Source organism: Notothenia coriiceps, unplaced genomic scaffold (assembly GCF_000735185.1).
Source record: "Notothenia coriiceps isolate Sejong01 unplaced genomic scaffold, NC01 NC01_scaffold00027944, whole genome shotgun sequence".
Taxonomy (NCBI): Eukaryota; Metazoa; Chordata; class Actinopteri; order Perciformes; family Nototheniidae; genus Notothenia; species Notothenia coriiceps.
The window spans coordinates 1-13,356 of record NW_011360645.1 but is presented as its reverse complement, the minus strand read 5'-3'; the positions used below and the strand labels follow the sequence as shown (position 1 = coordinate 13,356).

General features: G+C 43.2%; 1 protein-coding gene and 1 non-coding gene across 3 annotated transcripts; one reads left to right on the top strand and one right to left on the bottom strand.

Moving 5' to 3' along the window:
* Window positions 1-541: 541 nt before the first annotated feature.
* Window positions 542-11,817, top strand: LOC104957889 (putative homeodomain transcription factor 2). Of its 2 annotated transcripts, XM_010785567.1 has the most exons (16): window positions 542-740; window positions 1,730-1,895; window positions 3,448-3,609; window positions 4,752-4,980; window positions 5,181-5,327; window positions 5,613-5,769; window positions 5,881-5,951; window positions 7,331-7,459; window positions 7,544-7,629; window positions 7,741-7,933; window positions 8,024-8,155; window positions 8,351-8,437; window positions 8,657-8,812; window positions 8,900-8,995; window positions 9,113-9,238; window positions 9,532-11,817. In XM_010785567.1, exons 1-16 carry the CDS (start codon window positions 557-559, stop codon window positions 9,550-9,552), a joined length of 2,142 nt encoding a protein of 713 aa, XP_010783869.1. In that variant the 5' UTR covers window positions 542-556; the 3' UTR covers window positions 9,553-11,817. The 2 variants fall into 2 exon arrangements, with proteins under 2 accessions (XP_010783869.1, XP_010783871.1); XM_010785569.1 differs by lacking the exon at window positions 3,448-3,609.
* A 483-nt stretch (window positions 11,818-12,300) lies between these two features.
* On the bottom strand, window positions 12,301-12,411 carry trnal-caa (transfer RNA leucine (anticodon CAA)). The gene is made up of 2 exons: window positions 12,374-12,411; window positions 12,301-12,346 (listed from the first exon to the last, which is right to left on the bottom strand). It is a non-coding gene; the product is annotated as a tRNA-Leu (tRNA).
* Between the last annotated feature and the right edge of the window lie 945 nt (window positions 12,412-13,356).

Here is a 13,356-nt window from a genome sequence, read left to right as displayed (position 1 = left end):
CCTCGTGGCTCATGTGATTGGCTTAGAATGAAGGAGACATCTGATTGGCTATAGATAGAACAAATTACAAGTACGAATCGGCTGATCGTCAGGGGAGTCTCAAAAAACCCATACATGAATGCACAGCGATCCATGCACAGAAAGCGGTTTGTGTTTGCAGGTTCAGGGGATTTAAACGGAAAACAAATGTGAGGATCAAAAATACATATGTAAAACTTTTTTCTATATTTGGATTTGATTTACATGTGTATGAAACGGAACACATTTGTGTGCATTGAAAAACACAAGTGTGGATCCTTCTGTGTGCATGTGTGTATTATGAGACTGATCTGAGCCCATACAATTGTGTCTGTTTTCAATCAAATGTATCCTTTTGTTGTTAAATTGTTTCACGGTTAGACTGAATAGATACTCAAGAAAGAAATGAAGAATGAGAGTAGATGAATAGAAGAAGGTTAAAAGAAGGGAGATCTGCAAAAAAAACATAGTGAAGGAGAAGGAGGCTTAGAAAGATAATGTTGAATGTTAAAATAAAGTTGTTGTTCTCGTTGACCTAATGTCATTGTTCTCGTCCTCTGAAGGTTCGGCCTTTGCAAAGGCCAAGCCAGAGAGTCCGTGGACGTCCCTGACCCGGAAGGGCCTGGTCCGAGTGGTCTGCTTCCCCTTCTTTTATCGATGGTGGATCCAGGTCACCTCCAGAACCATTTTCCTCTTACTGCTGGCTCTCTACCTGCTGCAAGGTGTGTGTGTGTGTGTGTGTGTGTGTGTGTGTGTGTGTGTGTGTGTGTGTGTGTGTGTGTGTGTGTGTGTGTGTGTGTGTGTGTGTGTGTGTGTGTGTGTGTAGGGCGGCGCTAGCCAGCGTCCAGCCACAAGAGTGTGTGTGTGTGTGTGTGTGTGTGTGTGTGTGTGTGTGTGTGTGTGTGTGTGTGTGTGTGTGTGTGTGTGTGTGTGTGTGTGTGTGTGTGTGTGTGTGTCACCAGACTGTTGCAAAATTGCATATCATTTGTTTTTCTAAAGGGACTATGACGTTCAAGGCTTAAGAGGCCAGCTGCTGCATCGCCTTTTAACAATATTACTGATGAATTTAGTATCCATGCAGGAATCAGTCCTGAGACGAAATCTTTAACCAAGGAGCTATTTCACAGGACGTTCAGCAGCTGATACTCTGCGTCTAATCTGCAGTTTTTCTTAAAATGTCTCTTTTTAATCCTCCTCACTTCCTGCTAACTTCCCACACATGCAGCATAAAAACACACACAACTTCTCTTTGATTTACTACCAGATTCAGCAAGCGTTCATGGCTGCGAAGGAGCAGAAATATCAAACACACACAATCGCAAACAAAGAATTCTGTTAATTGGTCACCTGTTGTGGCTTACATGTTAGCAAACAGTTGCTTAATACCACACGGAGCAGACACAAAGCAACACATGATGAATGTGAGTCCCACAGTCACTCAAACTTTAGACCCTTTTCCACAAACTCCCAGAATAATACGTGGATCCCTAGCATCTTGACCTCCTTTCCTGCAGGATTGTAGTAAAATGCACATTGCATGCCTGTGTGAGACTAATGGAAGTCCATATGATTGAAGCGGTGTGACTGAACATGCAGTAAATGTGCAAACAGGAAAACCAATGCTGTGAAGAGCTTCAGAGTGTTGGTGTCCTTTTAAATAATCTGTGTGTAATGTTGTAATGGAGGCCATTTGTCCTCCTCTCCTCTGCAGCGGCAGCAGCAGTCCTGTATGTGATCATCCCTCAGCCTCATGGGATACCAACCACCGAAGTGTTTGGAGCCATCTGGCTCATGTTGCTGCTCGGCACCGTCCACTGTCAGATCGTCTCCACCAGGACGCCCAAACCTGCCTCCAGCAGCGGGGGGAAGAGACGCAGGTAGGCGGAGGAAAGAAAAGAAACAGGGAGACCTGTCCATGGAAAACAGTGCAGAACGTGACAAGTGACAGAGAGAGGGGAAGGAGGAAGGATAGATCCAGCAGAGAGAGTGGGAGAAGCTGTTGATGCTAGACATAGATTAGTTATACAGAAATGGAAAAAGTATTAGAGGACACAACACCCAGAACATGGCACTAGAAGAGAACTGGGGACATGGTGAGAAAAGTGTGAGCTAGAGAAAGAGGAGGAAAGCTGTGGAAACAGAAGCATGAATAGGTCTGTCTGTCCTGATTCCTCTCTCACTGAATACAAGTGTCTTTATCATGGAGAGACATTCTGTCAACAGACTGTTTTCAGATTCATGACTCAATTCATTATTTGAATTCTGTGTGTAATTCTAACAGTTATGTTCTTTTTAAAGGACCTTTGATCAAGAATTAGGCATAGAGTAAGGCATGATTGTCTAAGAATCTCTCCATGATAAATCGAATGTCGTTGTTAGACAAATGGGATTCATGTGTGTGAAAGTAGAAAGTAGTTTGCTCCCCTTGATGTGAGTGTTTTTTAGTTTTTAGAAGCGAAGTTTGTGGTTTGAAGCTTGTCAGTGTGCGGCTGCTGTTTCTGGTTCACAATGACTGAAGACAATTTTCAGACTCTTTGGGAAGAAAATTGGAACATGCCACAGTTTTGGAAAGGGTTTTGAGAGGGAGCGAGGAAACGGTGTTTGCTCCTTCACTGAATCAGCCTCTGGTCTTTATGAGAGGAGAATCATGAAAGGGTACAAAGATATTTACACAGAGCTGATTCTAGTTCTCTTACATTTCACTTTTCCTCCTTTTAGTCTTATTGATATTTCATCTCATAAAGAAGCAGAAGGCAGACCACGGTGCAATCTAATGATTCATACCCAGCAATTATTGTACTTTATTTATTAGCAGTGACAGATATAGGCTTTTTTTAGCATCCTGTTGATATTGCTTTCTGATTTGAAAATCAAAAGACAACGACCCAGTTCTTCCCCACTCTTTGTCCTTTAATGAAATCTTCAGGGGGCAATTCTGCAGAAATCTAACTTTTATGTTCAAATCTTGCAAAAGTTCGACATTGAACAAAAAGTTCGGTGAAGTTCCCACATCAAACCTTTTTGAAGCTGGAATAGTTTTCCTTTTTAGTGATTTTTTTTTTTAAGCCAAAATATTGTCTCCAATGAAATGGAGAAACATGAGATGACTAAAACCTTTCTTAATATTAAATTGCCTCTTATTTTGAAAAACTAATACATTTAACTAACAAGTTTATTTTTTTTACAAAAACATCCACTTTTGCAGAAACCAACCTAAAAGAGGGTTTTGGTAGAACCAGCCTTTAACTGTATCAGCCTGTGTCCAGCGGGGCCTGGGGTTTAGTTCCATATCTTTGCTGTTTAATGACTTATGGTTAAAGGACAGGGGGGGGCAGCCTGGCCCCGCGGGACACCCTGCTGTAGCTTAAAGTCTTCTTAGTCTCCAGGACCCTCTAAGTCTCTCCACCTTCTATTCTTTCCAAACTGAAGGAAGTTGAGGAAGGCCTCTCAGATGGAGGTGCATAGGGAAGGCGACGGGTCTAGCACTACCGATAACACACAGGAGGGGGCGCCACACTCCCACTCAGCCAGCAGCACATACAGCCTGGGCACTCTCTTCCAAGATTTCTGGCATGATATCTGTAAAGCTGGGTGTGTATTTCGTTTCACAACTTCCTAAAATGAGATGATGTGCAAAGACAGGACCGGGGTTCAGTTCGCTAACCTTTTCTAGCATTAACCAATTTAAGATGTAATATGTGTTAAGTCCAAATCTAGACTTTCATCAAATAATGACATTTTGTTCAAATCATCTTACTAAGAACTGAACCCCAGCCTGGACTCAGATCTAACCTGGGAGTCTTCAGCTGCAACATCTCCTCCTCTCTTCTCACATCTGTAGCTCTCTCTCAAAGGTTGACCGAACTGATCTGATGTTGATAAGCAGCATTGGACCATCGGCTGTTCAACTTTAGCTTCCTGAAATACGTATCCACAGATAGAATCTAGTACTGCTGTTTTTAGTGAGGGACGGAGGGACTTTGCAGCTGATTTTGACGTGCATGACTGATGAGCAAGCTGTGTTCAGGAGAAGCATGGCCCCTGTTGTTTTCCTTGACAAAGATCTAGGATACATGATCTAAAACCATAACAATAGATCGTCTACCATTGGAAATGTATCTTAACTTTCTCCGACAGCAGCTTCCTCCCCATGCTTCTCCTCCACAGGCTTTCAGCAGACTGCAACACTGTGGAATGTTCCAGAGCACTACATCTGGCACACTCTGTGCCCTTCCTCCTCTGCCTCTTCCTCTCCCTCAGTTCATTACGCTCCACTGGTTATCCTTTTTAACTCTAATTTAGAATCTCAACCATCTTATTTATTGAGGTTATTTTTCACATGTATCATACTTCATGTTGCATAAGACTCATTCATAAATTCAATAAACTGAAGGGCACAGAGTATATCAATATTTTTTAAAAAGGCAGAAAAATAAAACATCTACATTCAGTAAAACATATTTGTAAAAGTGTTCACGCTTAAGACACTTAACCCATTCCTTTATTAATGTATTATTTGACTGAATGGTTCTACAGGATGTGTATTGTGTGAATGTTCCACAGTGTTGTGTTTGATGCATGCTGTCTGTGATTCATGTCTGAACCGGTTAGTCTCTCAGCTGGGTTTATCTAAACCTCTGTCTGTATCCACCTGTCCATCTACATGTCTCTTTTCTATCAATCTTTTCTTTCCCGCTTTTCTTCCACCCTTCCCCTTTCACTTACTCCTTCAGATCTAAAAAGTCCAAGCTGTCCATCGACAAGTCCACAGAGACGGACAACGGCTACGTGTCGCTGGACGGCCGGGTGACCAATCGCAGCAGCGAGGAGGGGCTTCAGCTCCACGAGCAGCCATGCGATTCGCTGAACAGGACTGACGAGGCCTGCTGGACCTCTGTGGTCCCGCCTGTGCACACTCAGCCCCCCCTTAGCACGGGGCTGATACTGGCCAGCAGCAGCAAGGTGACCCAGAGACACAAGCACTGCCACAACTCTCTCAGGATTTGCTGACATTTTCCAAAAAGAAAAAAAGGTCCAAGGCACTCTTCATCGTGCCTTTGGCCTTTTTTCTTTTTCTGACCTTACCAAAGAGCATCTTTATGACACTTTGAACTTCCGAGCACTCCAGACCTTTTTTTGTCTAATGTGTGTTCTGTATTTAGGAGCCAGCTTCAGACGAGGCGTCCAGTGAGGAGGACCCTGAGGCGTCCTACAGAGCTCTCCGAAGGGGGGTGGAAAGAATGAACAGCGACTGTACGCTCAGAAACCGCAAGAATACACACCACTACAAAAAACACTACGCTGTGGAGGTAAAGCAGTAAATCAGCTACAACAAACAGTAGATGTTGTTTTAAACTTTTCACAAAACGGGAGGCTGTGGCTCAGTGAGATGTGCGCTGAACTTTGAATCAGGGGATAGCAACTTCGAGTCCCACTGCAGTCAGCATGTCGTTGTGTCCCTGAGACACTTCACCCCAAATTGCTCCTGTGGGGATCGCCCACAGTACTGAATGTATGTAAGTCGCTTTGGATAAAAGCGTCTAACAAGTGACATGTAATGTAATGAAACAACAATCCTCTCTTCTGTTTGACAGGACGTCCCCAAGTCTGGCACCAGCTGCAGTTCCAGATGTTCCAGTCTGAGGACTCAGGACTCGGAGAGCACTCGACACGAGTCAGAGACAGAGGACCTGATGTGGGAGGACTTCCTGCACTGTGCCGAGTGCAGGTCCTCCTGCACCTCAGAGACAGGTCAGAGGAGCTGGACCACATACACACAGCTCGTAGTTTGATACCTGCTAAAAACCATTTCAATATGTTTGTTGTTCCTGAAACTCATGCTGTCACTCTGTGACTTCACAGAGGGAGAAGGGGGAGGGACTCCCGTCTGCCCCCCGGCTAAAAAGGAATACAGAGACGACCCTTTCCATCAGGTCTGTAAACCCTCCTACATGTGGCCTGGATGGTCAACATTGAATGTTTATAAACGTTTTGAGGATTAGCAAATATGAATAGGTATCCACATTACTTTATTAATTAGTTAGATCTGACCTTATTGACACTAAATTAGTCATTTAAGCTGTTGGAACATATATTTAAGATGAGATTTTCAACCAAATGTAGCCCTGTTTCAACCCAGACATCTTCTGATCTTCAAATAACTGAGACATCTTGTTGTCTTAAAAAAAAGTACTATCTTATCTTATAAAAGAACTAGGGCTGCCAACAATTAACATTTTGAATCAGATTAATCACAGCTTAAAAATTAATTAATCATGATTAATCACCATTCGAACTATGCCCAAAATATGCCATTTCTTTATGTATATTGTTGTGGGAATGGAAAGATAAATGAAAGAAGGCGGATATATCCATTTAACATACAGTATGTATGTTCATTATAACATTTTTCTGTGTGTCAAAATGAAAGACAGCCCACACACCTATCAATCATCAAACCGTGGGGTCTTAATTCATTACGTGTTGATTTCTATCAACGGGGTAGTACTTCAGGAAAGTCGACGGGGGGGGGGGGGCGTAGTGGAGTACTTCGTGACCACAGAGTGTGAACGTTGTGATCAGCTTGTTTAGCGCAGTTCTCCAGTGAAGGGGGGGAGTCTCCCTCCGCAGCCGGTTGGCGTAGTTTTGGCAGCCCGACGTTAACAGCAGCCCTGTCTGTGCACACGGAGACCGACTCTGTCGTCCGGTGATCTAACCGCCTTCTGGAAAAGCTTCACAAGTACGTCGGTACACAAATGCGCTTTGTAACACAAGTGACGGTACGCATTTCAGATTACGCACATAACCTGCGTACCAGTTATGTGCACCCATGTACTACAGCTAAAGTATTCTCCGTTGGGACTTCCTGCAAAATCACCACGCCGTTATCTTGATTCTGATTGGCCAGAAGACATTATCAAAGATGTTCTATTGAGAAGACGATCACTACGTGACAAAAGTTTTCAAACCCGTTTCTGGTCTTCGGTATTTCCAGACAAGTGGCTACTGAAATCAATCTTACTAACTGCTGTCTGTTCAATTCTCGGCGCGAGTTGGCGGACTTTATTTTGCTTACTTTGACATCATTTTTCATGGTGGGGCTAAGCCATTTCTTGGTATGGGTGTAGCCTACCCCAGCCATACCCTGGCGCTGCCACTGGTGGGATGTATGGGGCGGGCCATTCTGCACATGCGTTAAATATTTTAACGCAATTCATTCAAAAAATGAATTACCGCCGTTAACGCGATAATTTTGACAGCATTAAAAAGAACATATCGTTGATGTTTCCTTTTTGTGTATTCTTCCCCTCAGGGTCACTCCCCCTGGCTGCACAGCTCTCACCCCGGTCTGGAGAGAGTGAGCGCCATAGTGTGGGAGGGGAACGACTGTAAGAAGGCTGACATGTCTGTCCTGGAGATCAGCGGCATGATCATGAACAAAGTGAGTTGTTCTTCCTTAATAATATTAATAAATAAATACAGAGCGGTTATAGAAGGTACTCACTTCTGTTGTTCTCCTTCACAGGTGAATCTCTTCACTCCTGGTATTGGTTACCAGGTCTTTGGGAACCTGGTGTCAGTGACGCTTGGCCTCACACCTTTTGCATACAGGTATCATATCATAAACCCTCTCAATAACTGTAGTTTGCCATTTCCACTTTATTAACAGGAAGTGTCGATACACATGCATCTTAACTCACGTCCATCTCTGTGGCTCTGCAGGCTGGCTCAGTACCGGGACCTGGATCAGCTGACGTCTCTCTCAGCCAATGAGCTGCTGTCTGTGGCTCTGGGGGGCGGAACTGGATCAGATGCCTTGGTGATCACCATGGTAACACTCAGCTTCCTGGTGCGCGTCTGCCTTATATGGCTCTTCTTCTTCCTGCTCAGCGTGGCAGAGAGGACTTACAAACAGGTGAGAGAGAAATGGATTTGAATGTACCTAACAGTCTGAACTCTCCTAGCAGGTCTGATATTGTTATGAATTGTGTTATGCTCGGTTCAGAGGCTACTGTTTGCCAAGCTGTTTGGTCACCTGACTTCAGCCCGCAGGGCCAGGAAGTCTGAAGTCCCTCACTTTAGGCTGAAGAAAGTCCAGAACATCAAGATGTGGCTGTCGCTACGCTCCTACCTCAAGGTACGTCTCTCATGATGCTCACATCCTTTTCAAATGCACTGTGCTGGTATTCCTGAGAGTGACAATCACAATGGGCTTTGTTTTCCTGGATACAAATTGCATCCATGCTTTTTCATTTCTGTTCACATTTGGAAGTTGGGTACATTCAAAGCTGTTTGGAAGCTGTATTCCCAATAACTGTTGGATGTGTTGCAGAGGCGGGGTCCTCAGCGCTCGGTGGATGTGATCGTGTCGTCGGCCTTCCTGCTCACTCTGTCTGTCGTCTTCATCTGCTGCGCACAGGTAACTCCTCCAGAGGGCAGCACGTGGGACTGGGTGGTTCACGAGTGCATTGCGGTCTTCCGGAATGTACACATAGTGGCTTTGGATCAATCCGAAAGCATTGACTCTGAAGTCTGGAGTGAAGCCCACCTCTCCTCAGACTGAACAGTACTTCCTCTCCCCGCAGCAGCAAGACGGTACACGACACGCCCCCTACACGACATCCCCCCTACACGACAGCTGCTGCACGTCCACGAGACCTTCCTGGAGTGTCACTATAACTGGGAGCTGGTGATCTGGTGCTCCAGTCTGTCTCTGTTCCTGCTCAGGTTCGTCACGCTGGGCTCTGAGACCAGCAAGAAGTACAGCAACACCTCCATCCTGCTCACTGAACAGGTACACAGAGATACATGCACCCCCCCAGCNNNCCCCCCCCAAGCAGACTCCTCTCCACACACTGACACCCACTCTGTGTTTCTACAGATCAACCTGTATCTGAAAATGGAGAAGAAGCCAAACAAGAAGGAGGAGCTGACCCTGGTGAACAACGTGTTGAAACTGGCCACCAAACTGCTCAAGGTGCCTCCACAACTCCTTTATAACTCACTCTGAATGAAGTGTTGAATATGTCTCATCCTAACTGTCTCTCCCTCTCCCTCTCCCTCTCTCTCTCTCTCTCTCTCTCTCTCCCCCCAGGAGCTGGACGCTCCCTTCAGGCTGTACGGTCTGACCATGAACCCTCTGCTCTACAACATCACCCAGGTGGTCATCCTGTCCGCCGTGTCAGGGGTCATCTCCGACCTGCTGGGGTTCAACCTCAAGGTGAGCAGCTGTTTGAGAGGTCAGAGGTCAACCTCAGTCTCAGTCAGACAGTGGAACTGGAAGCTTTGAGATGTAACCACTCCTGCTCGGGAACGCCTCAAAAAGCCCATTAGTAAAGAAGAGCTCTGCTCCATCCACCTCTGACTGACTGACTGAAGACCACTGGGACTCAAGTTTAGGTGGTCAAAGCTCAAGATCATTTTTGCTATTTAGCACAATTTCACATTAAGTCTTGTATGACATGTTGGCCCCTCTTACCCTGCAGCTCTCCTAACCTCTGCTTCTTGTTCCAGCTGTGGAAGATTAAATCGTGACAGTGAGCCGAAGGGGCGGGGCTTGGCTCGCTGACTGACTCTCTGATTCGTCGACTGACTGAAAGACCGTGGTCTCCACAGACCGATCCTCTCACCTCCAACGGTCCCACTTTGTGCAATTGGAAAAGCTATTTATTTACCCACTCAGTGTTTTGACTTTTATTTGAACTGTAGTTTGTTTCTGATGCTATATTTGACCTGTCTACAACAAGTGTTAGTATTATTCAGCATGAGTCATGTTTCTAACGTGACGGGTTAGTTCTCATTTGAAACCGTTTCATTTCAGCTCCGTCTCAGATGTGAAGGCGGAGAGCTGTGGATGGAATGTGATGTTATTATTATGTTTGTGTTTTATTTGCTTTAACTGAGTTATTATTTATATGCTAAGTAAATACTTCAAAACTAAATTCAAACCGTTGCGACCCTACAGTCTGTTAAACATCTTTGTCCAGTGGTTTCTTTATAAAAGAAAGACATTGAATCAGAATGACCCTCTGGTTAAATGCAACCTAATGGTTATATTTAAAAACATTTATTTAAGTATATCCTCATAAAAGTACAGTTACAGTTATTATCTGAACTGTGGCTGCTTTGGTTCTGTTCCTGCCATTTGAGAAATGAACCTCTGTTCATACCACTCCCAAATGAAAGAAAAGTTACATTTGACATATGTTATACAGGTACAGTTATTTGTTTGCTGACTTACCAGAGATGCTTTTGTTTGGCATTCCTCAGCACAGCAGAGAAACAATCCAAAATAAGACGTTTCACTTCCCGACCCATATGGGTGGGTTTGACAGCATTTCTACACATACAGGTGCTTTGTAGGTGGTCACATGTCATTATCGGGTATAAATGACCTCTTTTAGGAGCGTGTGATGACATTGTGTTAGGCAGACGTCAGACTCTGCTCAGCAAACTGCTTCCTGGTGTAGTAAACGTACAGTAAGATGACTCCCTTCTGTTTCTGGGGAGCTGCACACAGACTCTCTCTGTGGTTTCACTGGTCCCTCAGTGAGCGCAGCGTTTAAGAGCTACTGTAAGTCTCTAAATGCTCTTTACGGATACAAAGGAGATATTGCTGTCCCACAATTCCTTGCAGCACATTGAACATGAGTCATATGTCTATAACTTCCTCTGAGTAATCATACATCCTAGAGTAAATCTGTTTTATTTTTCTTAGTCCTTATACATTCTCCTTTACATCTTTCTTTGACCCTCATTATATTTCCCATCAAGATCCAGAGAAGTGAAAAAGTTATAAAAGATTGTACTATTTGAATGCAGTATATCTCATATCAATCCTTATTTATCGTCCACTCTTTCTCTTTTCTTTAAGTACAAATTATTTTCTACATAGTACCAACGAGGGAATGTAAGTTCTTTTTTTTCTTTTTTTATCTAAAAAAAATACTGTTTGTCAACAGTTGACGCAAATTAAAAGAGGTTTATATGTGCGAAAAAGATATGTATATTCCGAACAGCATTAAGAGTTGAGCTCCTGAACATCCGTTGTCTCAGTGTCACTCTTTGATGACATCAGACTCCCATCAGGTGACCCGTTTCAGAAATGATATCGCTGATAGACGGTAGATGAATTTGCATGTCTGATCTTTAGTGAATCCTCTGTCTGTCACATGTTTATAAACACTGCAGTCAGGATGTGATCAAGATATGCACTTTAATAACAGATTTAAAATGGAAGAATAGAAGTTACATCTTGTTTCAATGTCAGGAGATTTCTATTTGTACCTCACCTGCTGCCAGAGTACCTGCTCAGAAAACTCTGGAATAAACTCCACAAGGTACATGAAGAGATGAAACCACAGAAACATCTGGACTGTGACTCCATTTGCGTCGTGTTAGCTCTCAGACTGAAACTAACTTTATTCATAAAATAAAGTAATGGTCTTCAGTGTGTGTGTGAGGGGGGCGACCAAAGTGCTTACTTTAATGTTTGTTTTTGTCTGCTGGAAAAAAAGAATGTATTTGTAGCATTATGCTTTAAAATATATTTGTTTCCCTTTGGAAATACTTTAAATGTATTATTCTGTGCTTTTTGTTCGTTCATTTGTAAAGGTTGTTTCTCACATTTGTTAGAGCGCGTTTTACTGTTTTTAAGGAACAAATACGTTTAAAATGTACGTATGAAAATGAATCTAGGTAAAGGACTCCGTTTTCATTTTGTTTTTAAAGAGTCTGAATATTTTTTGTGATCTGGTCTGTCCACAAGGTCTTTTTTTAATAAAAAATTAAATAAATGGATGTTGATTCGATGAGTATTTTGTCTTTGCACATTTCATTTACATACTTAACTATTTAAAGGTCCCATGTCATGCTTTTCTGGTTATTACCCGTCCCCTTGTGTGTTATGAAGGTTTTTCTGCATGTAAACGGTCTGCAGAGTCACAAACCCTCAAAGTACACCCTGTAGCGAGTAAAACTCTAACACAGAAAATACCTGTCTATGCTGCCCCAGAACGCCTCGTTGGAGATTTCTCTTTTTCCATTTTTTCCTTCCGGGGCATACTGACTTAACGAAGTCCGAATGTACTAATTGGTCCAAATACCGACTGAGCTAGCCGGACTAGCAACGATGCTAAAATAGGCCAAAGTTTTGAATTTCAGATGGAAGGGCCGATTGCATTCCGATTGCAAAAAAAGGAACAACTGGTCTGAATGATCTAGGATTAATACACCCTAAAATGCAACCGCCCAACGGGGGGCTAAAGCCCAGGTAAAACACTCTGTCAGGAGTAGGATTTGAACCCACGCCTCCATATGGAGACCAGAAGTCCCTTTGCTCAGGAAGGAGCCAGTCCTTGAGTCTGGCGCCTTAGGCCACTCGGCCATCCTGACATAAAACCAATATCTCTGACTAAAGTTTAGCATGTCTTTTTAAAAAACTAAACTAAAAAGTGTACAGACTCATTGGTGACTTAGATAATCAACACCCATTGAGCTAGTCGTCATAGATTTTCATTGTAAGGTTTTTCATTATAAGGGTTTTCTACAGTTATTGCTGTACAGAAATAAAATGTTTACTGGTTGACCTATGGGAACTTTTGAAATACAACACCCACATAGCTATTTATCAAAGTTTAGAATTTCACATGGAAGGGCCTTCCGATTGCAAAACAAGGGCTACAGAGTTTGATTGAAGGGCAATCCAAAACGCCCTTCTGGCTTTCTCGTTTTGCCCTGATTCTGCCAGTTTCACATTTACTCGATGAACCAAACCTGGAGGTGAAAGGTTCAAGGTTTCGAAACAACTGGTCTGAATGGTCTAGGATTAAGACACCCTAAAACACTACAGCCCAACGTGGGGCTAAAACCCAGGTAAAAGACTCTGTCAGGACTGGGATTTGAACCCAGAAGTACCTTTGCTCAGGAAATAGCCAGTCCTTGAGTCTGGCGCCTTTTTAAAAAAAAAAATGTGTGTTATCAAAAATAGACATTTAACAGTTTGAATGATCTAGGATTAGTGGCAACACATAATCACATCTTGTGCCCTCTGGGATCATTGTTGACCCTGTCTAGCTTGACTGTTATTTAAGCATAAAGTATAACTATGTCAATCAATTTTGTGTTAAACCTTTAGTTTTGCTTCAGTCCAACCCATTGTCCCTTTGTTTTGGAATTTAGGGCCATAAGACCTTATTTATATGACATTTGACAATTTTCTGAGTTAAAACATAAATGAAACTATTTACAGTGATGCAAATTAGTTGCTTTTCGGCGCCTCCCACTTTTTTAACGCTGATTTGGGTGACTTGTGTAATTCGTGGAGAACCGAAGAGTTTT